Source organism: Balaenoptera musculus, chromosome 8 (genome assembly GCF_009873245.2).
Source record: "Balaenoptera musculus isolate JJ_BM4_2016_0621 chromosome 8, mBalMus1.pri.v3, whole genome shotgun sequence".
In the NCBI taxonomy this organism is placed as follows: domain Eukaryota; kingdom Metazoa; phylum Chordata; class Mammalia; order Artiodactyla; family Balaenopteridae; genus Balaenoptera; species Balaenoptera musculus.
In genome coordinates this window covers 22,233,815-22,247,508 of record NC_045792.1, presented here as the reverse complement: position 1 = coordinate 22,247,508, position 13,694 = coordinate 22,233,815, and the positions used below count along the sequence as shown (strand labels likewise).

General features: G+C 39.2%; 1 protein-coding gene across 1 annotated transcript in view; it reads right to left on the bottom strand.

The window, feature by feature from the left end:
* C8H11orf53 (chromosome 8 C11orf53 homolog) overlaps window positions 1–11,664 on the bottom strand; it is a 35,722-nt gene extending 24,058 nt beyond the window's left edge. Inside the window, exons 1-2 of the mRNA XM_036859243.1 lie at window positions 11,655–11,664; window positions 3,834–3,943 (exon numbers count right to left, since the gene is read on the bottom strand). Coding sequence (XP_036715138.1) covers window positions 3,834–3,943; window positions 11,655–11,664 — 120 coding nt within the window. The remainder of the gene's footprint in view (window positions 1–3,833; window positions 3,944–11,654) is intronic.
* Between the last annotated feature and the right edge of the window lie 2,030 nt (window positions 11,665–13,694).

Genomic DNA, 13,694 nt, shown 5'->3' with positions numbered 1-13,694 from the left:
TGCCTCCCTGGTCACGTGGCCTCTTCCTCTTTTGTGTGTCTCTCAAAACTCCCTCTTATAAATGTGGCACATATATACAATGGAATATTACTCAGCCATAAAAAGAAACAAAATTGAGTTATTTGTAGTGAGGTGGATGGACCTAGAGTCTGTCATACAGAGTGAAGTGAGTCAGAAAGAGAAAAACAAATACTGTATGCTAACACATATATACACTACCAAATGTAAAATAGATTGCTAGTGGGAAGCAGCCGCATAGCACAGGGAGATCAGCTTGGTGCTTTGTGACCACCTAGAGGGGTGGGATAGGGAGGGTGGGAGGGAGATGCAAGAGGGAGGAGATATGGGGATATACGTATATGTATAGCTGATTCACTCTGTTATAAAGCAGAAACTAACACACCATTGTAAAGCAATTATACTCCAATAAGGATGTTAAAAAAACCCCACAAAAACAAAACCAAAAAAAACACAATTCTTCCACATTAAAAAAAAAAAAAAAAAAGAGAACATGGGATTGCATTTAGGGATCACCTCTTCCAGGGTAAGTGGAAGATCCACCCAAGATCCTTAACTTAATCACATATTTTGCCATTTAAGTCAACATTCACATGTTTCAGGGATTTGATGTAGGATCTCTGGGGGTCCATTTTTTGGCTTAGGGCAATATCTATGGTAAAACAGTGTGGTAGGGCCTCCAGTCTCCTCAAGTTACCCTTTGACTGGTTATTACTCATGTTATCAGTAGCAAATTTTGAACACGTCTAAGGATGGCTTTCCTATCTAAACTTACCCAAGATATCAGACTCATTGTCACCTAGTGAACTGGGATGAAAAGCAGTAGGGAGTGTCTGCATTCCTCATGCCATTAGAGCCCTGTAAGTGCTGCCAGTAATGTGATTTTCCATGATTCCTGCTCATTGAGTTGTGTTTGACACAGGAACAGAAAAAGTCCTTGAGAGTTAGTGATTAACTAATATGATGTCTTTCTTGGGATTTTCTAGAATAGTGGTTGAGATGAAAGAAGTAGACAGTAAAATCAATTCATGGAGATACCTAAAGTCCAAATAGCCATGTAGTGGGACTATATGCATTTAATTACCCAAATTTAAAAGGTCTTTGAAATGAGGACGAGAGTAAGATACTAGCAGTGAGACACTGAGTAATATGTGAGAACAGGAAGTTACGGTTGAGTTCATATTGCCTGTGTACCTGATACCTGAGAAGAACGACCATAGTTAGAGCTGGTTTGCACCTTTCCAGTCCTTTCTATATGATGATATTTTCTTATGCTTTCATTTCCTTTGTTTGCATGTGCTGTGGTCTGAATGTTTGTGTCCTACCCAAATTGACGTTGAAATCCTAAGGCCCCATGTGATTGTATTAGGAGGTGGGGCCTTTGGGAGGCAACTGGGTCATGAGGGTGGAACCCTCATGAATGGGATTAGTGCCTTTATAAAAGGGCTCTAGAGAACTCCCTATGCCCTCCCATCATGTGAGGATACAATGAGAATTCTGCAACCCAGAAAAGGGCCTTCACGAGACCCTGACCATGTTGGCAACCTGAACGTGGACATCAAGCCCCCAGAACTGTGAGAAATAAATGTATGCTCTTTATAAACTACCCTGTCTGTGGTATTTTGTGATGACAGCCCAAACAGATGAAGACAGCATGAATCAGAAATGATTCTACTCCAGTCCACATTGATCTTTCCCTTTAGAAGGGATATGGAATTGGCAGTCAGAAGACCTGCCACTTGCTAACTGCAACTTGCAAACAATCCCTTCCCTTCTTTTGTTCTCAACTTTTTCATCTGTAAAATGGAGGACAATGTCAACATCAATCTCATAGGAGTAGTGTGTCTATCGAATGAGATAACACACAGGAAGTACACTTTAAACTGTGCTTATGTAAATAGTATTCCAATCTTCATAACACATGGCTATGCTGCCTGGTCTTTTGTCTTCAGCATTCAGTGTAGTGCTTGGTTATATGATCTGGTATTTTTTAAATGTATAAGTGTTTTCCTTTCCACCAGGTTATTTGTTGTTTAATGGCACAGACCATGTATCACATGTTTCCTGTACCCACTTTTGTATAACATTTGCAGTGTCACTGGGCCAGTAGCAATAGCTCAGCAACTTCTAATCTGGGTAGAGATAAGAACCTTGGTTATGTGTGGGGTTTTGACAGTTGCTCTTTGCTGTGTGGTAAAGTTCTCATATTATGATGTGCAAAGAAATCACCCAAGGAGCTTGTTAAGAATGACCATTCCCTGCCCCCAGACCAATAACTCTATGTTAGTAGACATGGAACAGGGACCAGGAATTTGCATTTTAAAATTAAATCAAATAATATGACTTATTATTAATTATGTTTATAGTGTTACATCTTTTAAAAAGTAAAAGCATCAAAAAATAGAGAAAACACACTCTTTGATAGTCGCAGAGCTTAAGTAAGAAATCATGTTAGGTAATTTTTAAATAAAAAATATATTTCCATCCACCATTAGGATAGGTGCCTCTTTGTCTTGTTATGTAATTCCATCTGGCACAGTGCCCTATCACTGTATGTGTGTATGGATGACATTGCCGAGGAGGGAATTATAGCCTCACATGGGGCAGATAGACTATCTGTTCCTTGACTATGAAGTTATCCTCATTGCGTCTCTTGTCTTCCCAACTGACAGTATGCCTGGAACTTTTGCAGGTTTCACAATTCTAGCCATAGTAGTGGCCAAGCAATCCATGTTACATCCATGCCGCTATAGTTCACTTAGAGTAGATTGAATTCTCTGTCTCTTTCTTTTTTCCTCTCTCTCTTTCTCGCAAGAGACTAGATTTGTATGGATATTTTTAACTCACATTCCAGATGATTCTGAAGAAGCATGAGGAGAAACACGGCACTAGGAGCAGACAAGGAGCCAATTATTCAGATTTCTCTTTATCAACTAAGCTCCATTTGTTGAACTAGAAGAGAGGAGGTGGTTTAAAAGAAAGGAAAGCCAAAAAATGTGCAAATAAAGGATGTTCTTGGATGGAAGGAAATTGAATCTGGAGTTGGTTCATTTGAAACAAGTCCCAGAAGTTTGAGTTTGGAGCAGTGTTGAATATGGTGCTGACGTCCTGGGCAGAACTCACTGGAAGAAGCAGTTCCCACTGTGTACCAGCCCCTGTGCTCAGTGCTGTATGTGGTCACCTCCTTTATTCCTGGTCATCTGCTCTCATGTCCTGCCCCCAGCAATGCAGGTGAGTAATTATATACATAACTTGATAGCCAACTGCTATTTCCATTCAAGAATCATTATTGTAGATTTGGATGTAACTACTTAAACATTTTAGGTACAGAGCGGAGCTATTTATAAAGACAAGGATGTCAGATAAAGATTTTAGACTTAAGACAACTCCTACTAAGATTTTAAAAATCTGATTTTGCATGTTACAGAGAAGATGTTTAGAAGTTGTCTCTATCAGACTTAGAATAACATGTGGATGAAGGTCAGCATTATTCCCACCAACTGAGCCTTTGGTAGTTCATGACTGGCAGAAATGAAAAAGTCAGGACTCATCATCATTTCATATCCAGTAGCTGAAGTAGCCAGCCAATAAGTTCACAGAGCTCTTGGAATCCTTGCTTATAGATTGACAGATGTGCCATAATGTTAATACTAGTAATTATATAGTGTGTGCCAGTTAAAGGGGGGCTTTGCTGTGGAGAATATCAGACTCAAGACGTGAGAGATTGGTGTGAAGATAAAGGGAGAGGGGAGATAACTAATCTTAATAGGACTTAAACCCCCAAAGACTTCAGAATGTGTTCAACAGAGACTTACATTAAATCTTGAGTTACTTGTCTGCTTGGATCGTTTTTCTGCCAGTAAATCTTTGACTGTGTGCTTCACTCTCACGCCTTGATACACTCGTTTGCTGTAGTCTCCTGGGACTTAAGCAAATGGAATAATAACAATCAAATGTGGATACTATAAGTAGGTTAACCTGTCCAGGGCTAATATTGTGATGCTATTTTCTCATTAGAATGATAGACTTGAATCTGAAGTGGCTTCAACACAGGTAATTTAGTTCTATCTCCTGGTCCTTGACAGAAACTGATCCAAGCTAAGTGAAAGAAACACTATTCCATCTTTTACGTATTAGCCACTGACTTGGGAAAATCACAATTTCTCAGCCCTGTTTTCTTCATCTGTAAAATGGGTATAATAATCTCTCTGAAACTGACTGCAGAGTTATATAAGATATGCATATGAAAATGTTGTGAAAATTACCAAGTTAAATACAAAGTTCCTGTACAAAATGAAGGAGAGAAAAAAACTAGGTTCCAAGACAATTTATTATTCAATTCAAATAAAGCCACATGCAACCTGATTTCAGCAAAACAGTTATTTGACTGATCCTTTGGGTCTTATTTTGACAGGATTTGGCCTATACATCTTTTAATTAAAGAGGTTTAAGTATCTCTTTCAAATCAGCCTCAAATTTAAAGCTAAATGATCTTAATGTTTGTTCCAAAGGAATCTAAGTGTTGCTCTTAGAATTGTGTGTGATGCCTTATTTTTTGGGAAAAGTCTAAGGCTACATTTATTCATCGATAATTTATTGAGTATTTTTTATGTGTCAGGCATTGTGTCAGAGCTGGGAATACAAAAGAACATGCCATCTAGTGGGAGGAGAGAAATACTTAAAAATAATTATAATGCAAATGTGCAAGTACAACAAAAAGTATGCCTGAATAGAATACTCAGAAAAACACAGAATGTGTCAATTTCTCTTGAGGGTGGGGAAGGAGTTAGGGAACGCAAGGTGATAGCGGAGGTAAGCGGTGTGTATGATGGTAAATGGGTAAGAGCATTCCAGGTATAGAGGGCAGCATGGGCAAAGTCCTGGAGGTAAGAACAGAAGGAGGGAGAAACAGCCTGGGGAAAGGAAATGATCACGGCGCAGTCATGAAGTTTCTTGTAGGCGAAGGAGTCTGGACTTCATCCTGTGTGCAGTGAGCCATTGGAGGCTTCCAAGCATGGGAGTAGTGTGGTTAGATTTGCATTTTAGACAGACTTTTCTAGCAGCTGTATGAGGGTTGATTTCGATTTAAGAATCACAAAGCCACAGGGAGAACTGTCAGGAGGATTCTAGGATAATTCAGGCAAGAGATAGTGGGGTCTGAGTCGTGGTTGATAGGAGGGCAAGGAGAGGACAGATTTGGAAATTATTTAGATGTAGGAGGGAAAGGAGAGGGAAGATTCAAGGCTGATTCTCAGGTTTCCACCATGGGATTGGTCTGCGTATATAAGTTTCAGAGCCATCATAATGTTGATAGTAAGGAAACCAGGAAAGAGAATGAACTCTCTTGGAATGTTTGAAAGGTAGAGTCATAACAATGGCACTCACGGAAAACTTATGCGTCTGGCATATTGGGATAAATAGGCCAGGCTACTCTCAACGGCTGAGATCAATATCCTGGGACCTCCTACAATGCTGATTCCTGACACACTGGTTGGGAAGCTCTGGACCAGATGGTTAAAGATGGAAGGCTGGGGAACATCCACATTTGAAGTGTTGTCTGAGGAGAAGGAGAGAACCCTAATAAAGAAGAAATGGTTGGAGAAGAACCAGAAAAAAACAGGGGAATGAGGCATCACAGAATTCAAGGGAAGGGATTTCAAGAAAGAAGGAAAAAGAATGAGATACAGCAGAATTGTTCAGGAAGATAAGGACAGCAAAGCATCCATTGCTTTCAGTTCAGTGGTTGGTGTTGTCTTAGCAAGAGCAATTTTGGAAGCATTAGCTGGAAGCCAGGTGGTAACGTCAAGGGCAGAGGTGGAGACAGGGAGGGAGACTATTTCTTCTTGAAGTTTGAATGAGGAAGGGAAGCAAGAGATTGGATGATCATTGGAGACAATTACAGGGACAAGGAGAGGTTTGCTTATGTTTTTATATCTATTTAATGAATTTGTGGATAGGAGATATTTGAGGATATTTGAACAGGAAGAGGGAGGGACTGAAGATTTAGGGAAGAGGGAGAAAATGATGAAAGGAGATCTTGAAGAGGGAGAGAGAAATTGGGGTCAAGGACACAAGTTGGCTCTCAACCTTTGAGCCCGGAATAAAGAAGGGCAGGGGAGGGGTGGTGGCCCGGTGGTATGGTCAGACATCTCTAGTGCCCGTTCCAGCCGCCTGGAGTAGGAGAGTGACTCAGGCACTAAAGGTCAGAACAAGGCAGGAGTCAAAGCCAGACAGAAAAGTCCAAGTGAGAATACACACCAGTGATCCACAGAGTGTGAATCTTGGGCCAGGAACAATAGCATCGGCTAGGAATGTGTTAAAAATGCAGATTTTCAGGTCCTGCTCCAGATGTACTGAATCAGAAACTTTAGGGGTGGGCCCAGCAATTGTGTTCTAACAAGCCCTTTAGGTGATTCTGATGTTCTCTGAAGTTTGAGGACCAAAGATATACATAAGAGTAGGGACTTTGTAAGTTTCCTCTGGAAGTGGGGGCCAACTCTAACCTAGGCATTCCTAGCTGGCTGATTGATCGTGGGTGCGGACTTAGGTCTGAGAAGGAGATTGGGGTGGACGTTGAAGAGGTCCAGGTTGATCCTTTGTGTGTTTGCAGACAGTCTTGGTTTCACTTTTTCCGAAGGGCTTTTTAATTGGTGGTTTCAATCTGAATTATCCATTTATGCTTTATGTGTATGCCAAAAAGCCTAGAGGAAATATACCTATTCTAAATAAGTTTAACAAGTAACCACATGGTGACTAATGGATAAAGTTCATGAGATGGCAAATAAGCAGATCACAACTTCTGAAGTTTTGCCATAAAACAATCAGTCTTATGTACCAGTTGGCACCAACTCTAGTGCAAAATGTGGGGCTATATGCCACAGGGGATGCAAAATAAGTTTAGAACATATAACAGATGTCCTTAAAGACATCTTCTTTTAGTGAGAGAAATAAGACATTCACATGTGAAGGATTAAGGGAGGAGGAAGAGTATACTTTGGTTTGTTGATGAAAATTTTGTGGGAAGGGATGGGATTTAGTCTGGATTCAGACAGATGTGGATAGGTTAGGAGGAGGGAGAAAGGCCTTGTAGACATTAGGCATGGCATGAGCAAAAGCAGAGGTCGGAAAGAGCAAGGCATGTGTAGGAAGGGAAAGGAATGAGGGTAATTGGAGTTAATGGATTTAAATGCCATCAATATATAGATGAAGTTCAGATGGCTATCCCTAGACCAGACCTATCCTGGACTTTAGACTTGGATGTCCATCTTCACTTCGATGTCTAGTAGACATTTCAAACTCCATATGTCCAAATCTGAACTCTGTCCTTCCCTCTATATTTGCTTATCTGAAACCTTCCTATTAGTCGATGGCAACTCCATCCTTCTGGTTGCCCAATCGCAAAGCTATAAAGTCATTCTTAGTTCCTCTCTTTTCTCTCATACTTCACAACCCATCCTTTAGGAGTTCCTGATGGTGCCATCTATAAAATAGAGCCAGAATCTGCTGACTTTTCTCCAGCTCCACTGCTGATATCCAGGTAAAATCGAATGTCATCTCTCATGTAGATACTGCAGTAGCCCTCCAACTGATCTCTTTGCTTCCACTCTTCCCCCATCCCCAGTGTATCTCAGCACAGCAGCCAAAGTGATTCTTTTGAAAAGAAAACCCAATTGCCTCACTCCTCTTCTCAAAACCATACAATGGCTCCCCATTTAACTCAGGGTAAAAGCCAAGGTCCTAACAATGGTCCTACATAACCTTGTTCCACAACACCTCTGATCTCATCTCATAACACTCTATTGTACTCCAGCCAGTTTCTGAAATGCATCAACCACACCACTTCTGCCTTAGGACTTTGCATTGGCTGTCCACTCTATCTGGAATATTCTTCCTCCAGTTATCCACATGACTAAATGTCCTTGTCTCCTTCAAAATTTGGCTCAAAAGTCATCTTCTCAAGGAGAACACATTTAAAGTTACACCATCCCATAAAACATCTCTATTCCCCTTTACCCTATTCTACTTTTTCTTTCTATGTAGTACTTGTCACTTTATAATGTCCTATATAATTTCTTTATTTATTAAGTTTATTGGTTATTGTCTGTTTTTTCCTTGCTAGAATGTAAGTTCCACGAGGGTAGGGATCTTTGCTTGTTTTTACTCACTGAAACATCTTAAGTGCCAATGCCTAGAACAGTGCCTGGCACTTAGTAGTCCTTCAGTAAATATTTGCTGAAAGTATCCTTTTTTTTGGTTGAGAATAATGGAAATGTTGAAGGTCTTGAAAATCAGGCTGTAAAAATTTATACTTTATGTTGTCGGTAATGGAAACCACTAATGTTTTTGACCAGGGCTATATTGTGACTTTATCATATTTAGGAAGATTTGGAATTTTTTTTGGAAGATTAATCTGAGGGCACCTCTTAGGATGGGTTGAGGATGAGGAAGCAGAGAGGATGGAAAATGATAAAACAGTGAGAAGCTAACCAGAAACATTGGAAATGACAAGGGAAGGGCAGATTTAAGGAATCTTAAAGGTCTCTTTCAAAAGAACACAAACACACACACCTGCACACACACAATAAAAAAGACTACCATGATTAAGAAGAGAAATCAAGAAGACAGGGAAGAGGGTTGGTTTTGATGTGGAAAGAAGAGTTCAGTTTTGAATATGCTGACTTTGAGGTTGTGGTGGCTTAATCAAGTGAAATCATCCTATAGATAGATGAGAACTTTGACCAGCGTTAGAACTGTACATCTATGTACATACTATGATAACTAGAGCTATGGAAATAAAGTTCTCCAAGGAAGACTTTGTAGCAGAAAGGAGTAGAAGCCCTGGGAAAAGGCCATAGTTCTGATGCCCAGGGAAAGTAAGGGGCCAGGGAAGGTCAGGGCAGAAGTGGGGAGGAGGGGGCAGAGATGTAGGTATGTGACACAGCAGAGTGGTAGCAACAGGGAAATGAAGGAAAGAGGGAGCGTAGAGAAAGAGGAATAATGGTGGAGGGAGAAAGGCCTTGTAGACATTAGGCATGGAGAAAGAGGTGGTGTCAAGTATCTGGCACCTAGTAGGTGCTCAGTAAATACTTGTGGGGTAAAGAAAGTGCCTTAGAGAATTTGAGGAAAATGAAGACATAGAAATACCATAGGGTTTGGAAAACTGGAGATCTTTAGAATGTGGGAGAGAGCAGTTTCATAAGAGGTGGGGAAGAAACCCTTTCTCTGGGGCTTCAGCATGGGTGGTAAGAAAACAGGGACAATGGAGATAAACCAGGCTCTGAAGTAGATACAAAGAAGCAAATGCATTTTACACAGCATTTAAGGTGGATTAAAATACATTTTAACTAAGAGATGGAACCTACTAAAAATTCTTTAAACTATTACCTGGATTATTCTTCCTATTTTGGGGAATTCTGAAAGTTCCTTAACCTACCCTATCCTCCTTTTTTAAAGAGGAGTGATATTTAGAGTTTAAAAATGTTGCTAGTATTCCTACATCCAAATGTATTTCCCCTTGTGCACTGTGTCTATTTAAAGAATCCACACCTGCATAAACGAGGAGATGCTTAAGAGTTTTTATTCAAATACCCTAGATACAAACTTGCATTCAGATCAGTTGTTGAGAAAACAGAGACGTGTTTCCGGAGAGAAAGCACAAGCAAGTTTATTAATAAGAATCCATTTATCCTTTCGAATTTGGGAAAAAAATTCGTGTTGTCATATCGTGACTGTGTACACGCAGCAAACTGTCTCAGTCGTGCCCTCTCCACATTCCTGTTCCCTTTGAAGAAGAATTTGGCCCACAGTAGATTTAATGATGCTGCTGCTTTAATGTTATTTCTGAAAATTACATCTTTTCTCCATCAGATCAAACTCATACGTTCTGAAATTGGCTATTTAAAATGTAGGAGATTCCTCAACTGTTTTTAGTTATGAAATATCAAATATATTTATGACATTTGAAGCACCTTATTTTACTACTTTTGATGACAGTCTCTGTAATACATTTTCTTCCTTTTAAGTTCTTTAGAGTCTCTGAGCAGGTGCTTGTTACATAAGGTAAGGGAATAAAGAGACAGTTCGAAACAAAAAAAAAGAAAAATCCTATAACTTTATAAAACAATTCATATTTTGAGTTACGTCATTAGACAATGGTAAAATTAAGATAATAGATGATGTCTCTCTGAATTGTGGTCCCTCATGGTATGAAATACAGGCACACTCTCACTTAAGAAAGAGCAGAATAAACATCCTGGATTATTGGTGAACAGCACCCACGTTTGTTCCATTTCTCTGTTCATCAGGGAAGTGCCAAGAATGAGGTCCTGGACAGGCCAGTGGCAATACAGTGTTTTGGACCACCGTCTGGCTCAGGTGCCAGCCTTGAGGCTGCAGGTACCCCTCTCCTTACCCCACCAACCCAGCTCAGCCTGTCTTGCTGAGGCTGAGAACCCTCTCCCCAAGAGGAGGCAGATCCCCACGTAGGAATATAGTGCTTGATCTATGCCCACTAGATGCTCAGCATTTGTGGTTCCACTTTTGATCTGGGGAGATGATATTATGCTAGTTTTATTATGGGAAGCCTCTAGGAGAATACAGGGAAAGACAAGTTCAGCAATTAATGTTGAAATGTTCAATATATTAATTAATATATACTACTTAGGAAATTTTACACTGGAAATAAAGACTGAAACTTTTAAAGAAGTGGGGCTAAATTAGTTAACATGTGAGGATTTTGTAGCAGTTTGGTTTGCCCATACCATAGGCATCCACAAGCTCTTCCCAATAGCCACTCCCCTCTTCCACTTTTTAAGCCTCAGAGCTGGATCCAAAAACTTAGCACTTCTGTCAATAACCAGGTCCATACTGCAGAAGATAGATGCTCTTATGGCTCTTTTTATCTTTGAGGATCTGTGGTGTTTTAAAAAATATTAATTTTTCTTTCAAGCTACTTTACAAAGTGTTTAAAGAATATTTCTTCTATCATCACTTATTAACATTTAAAATGCTAACTTTTTAATCTCAAATTTGTTCCTGAAAGGGGTTTACTCTATGTTGACACTAACATTTGTATCCTCAGAGTGAACAGACTGAGAAAGATCTATATATAGTTTGAATTCATGAAATAACAGCTCTTCCTTACCGTGTGTATGTGGAAAGCCCTTCATCCTTAATCTTAAAAGCAAGATGCATGAATAAAAGATATTTCAAGTTCTATATAAATGTGGATTCTTCTCCTGCACTTTCTTTATAATTGAGGGCTTACTGGAAGTTGTTACCTTTAACATAAAATTTGGCTACACTGGAAGAGAATGCTTTAATATCCAAGTTCTCATTTTATAAAAATAATGTTCAATAGAATTGATATTTCAGAAAACATACCTCCATGAACTTGAAACAGCAAAATGAATCCAACAATTAATAATTAAATGCAACAGAATTATGAAAATGTTACCAAGAGTTCAAAGTTGTTGGTCTCTGGTCTGTGTTTTTATACTTTTACTGTATATGTTCTAGCTGGAGTTAGGGATATTTCTTCTTGTCTTTTGCTTTATGTTATGCATTTGTGATGTTAAAAATAAACATTAGGATTATTAAAGTTTTAAAAAAGTTTTAAGTAATTGATATTGACTCACCACTTTCCATTCTGGATGGTTCTGGTGAATTTCCTTCTTAATGGCAATGTAGGATTTCTGGTGAATGGCGTATTTTGCTTGGTAAGGGAGCCTGGTCTCCTGGAAAGGTCAGCCTGATCTTGATGTGAAACGCTTCTGTACACGGTAGTGATGCTTCTGAAATGACTTGCTTTAGGTTTGATTAAATGCAAATCCTTTTGTGTCTGTTTCTCTACAATTTGCATCCTCAATGTAGAGTATATATGAAGGTACTTTTTTTCCTCCCCAAGAGGATTTTTAGTCAGTAACAATGAGTTTCCATTGGGAACAAACTCTCTTGAACGTTTATTATGGAAACAAGGAATCCATTATTTGCTTTATGAATAGCAGTGGCATTTTCTATCCTTTTAATATAGAGTTAGGTTTTAAAAAATAGTATTTATGAAAAAGCCATATTTCCCAGTAGGTAATATATGTACTATGCTGTTAATACTGTAGTTATGAGTACACGATTTTTAAAAGCTAGGTTATCTTTCAGATAAAGATAGAATTCAGAAAGGTTTTTTATTTAGGGATAAAAATCAAAATGAATGTCACTTTAATACAATAGGATATCCTTTTTATTGTATGTAAAACATCAATATATGATCTATAGCAGAGGTTCCTAAACCTGAAAGTACATCAAAATCACCAGTGGAGCTTGTTAAAAATAACTTTGCCCAGCTCCCAGCCAATTCTAATTCAGAATCTTTTGAAGTAGAGGCCCAGATAGCTATATTTTAAAACAAACTTTCTGATTTTTTTTAAAAAGGGTCTTTTTTGATGCACAATCAGTGTGAACTCCTTTAGATCATAATTTAAAGAAACGAAATTTGAGGTACTTTCTGATATTTCCATCATATATCTTAACCCACTATTGCTGCTTAACCTAATTTTGGTTTTGTCTCCCAGTCTTTTTTTTTTTTTTTAACATGTTTATTGGAGTATAATTGCTTTACAATGGTGTGCTCCTAGTCTTTTTTATTATTTATTTATTTAGTTATTTTTGGTTCTGTTGGGTCTTCGATGCTGTGCGTGAGCTTTCTCTAGTTGCTTCAAGTGCGGGCTACGCTTCGTTGTGGTGCACGGGCTTCTCATTGTGGTGGCTTCTCTTGTTGTGGAGCACGGGCTCTAGGCACACGGGCTTCAGTAGTTGTGGCGCACGGGCTTAGTTGCCCTGTGGCACGTGGGATCTTCCTGCACCAGGGATCGAATCCGAGTCCCCCATATTGGCAGGCAGATTCTTTTTTTTTTTTTTCATACAATTTTAAAAAGTTACACTCCATTTACATATATTACAAAATATTGACTTTATTCCCCATTTTTTTTTGCTGTTAGTAAGATTTTTTTTTAACATCTTTATTGGAGTATAATTGCTTCACAATGGTGTGTTAGTTTCTGCTTCATAACAAAGTGAATCAGCTATACATATACATATATCCCCCTATCCCTTCCCTCTTGCGTCTCCCTCCCTCCCACCCTCCTTATCCCACCCCTCTAGGTGGTCACAAAGCACCGAGCTGATCTCCCTGTGCTATGCGGCTGCTTCCCACTAGCTATCGGTTTTACATTTGGTAGTGTATATATGTACATGCCACTCTCTCACTTTGTCACAGCTTCCCCTTCCCCTTCCCCGTGTCAAGTCCATTCTCTAGTAGGTCTGAGTCTTTATTCCTGTCCTGCCCCTAGGTTCTTCATGACCATTTTTCCCCCCCTTAGATTCCATGTATATGTGTTAACATACGGTATTTGTTTTTCTCTTCCTGACTTACTTCACTCTGTGTGACAGACTCTAGGTCCATCCACCGCACTATGAATAACTCAGTTTCGTTTCTTTTTATGGCGGAGTAATATTCCATTGTATATATGTGTCACATCTTCTTTATCCATTCATCTGTCAATGGACACTTAGGTTGCTTCCATGTCCTGGCTATTGTAAATAGAGCTGCAATGAACACTGTGGTACATGACTCTTTTTGAATTATGGTTTTCTCAGGGTATATGCCCAGTAGTGGGATTGCT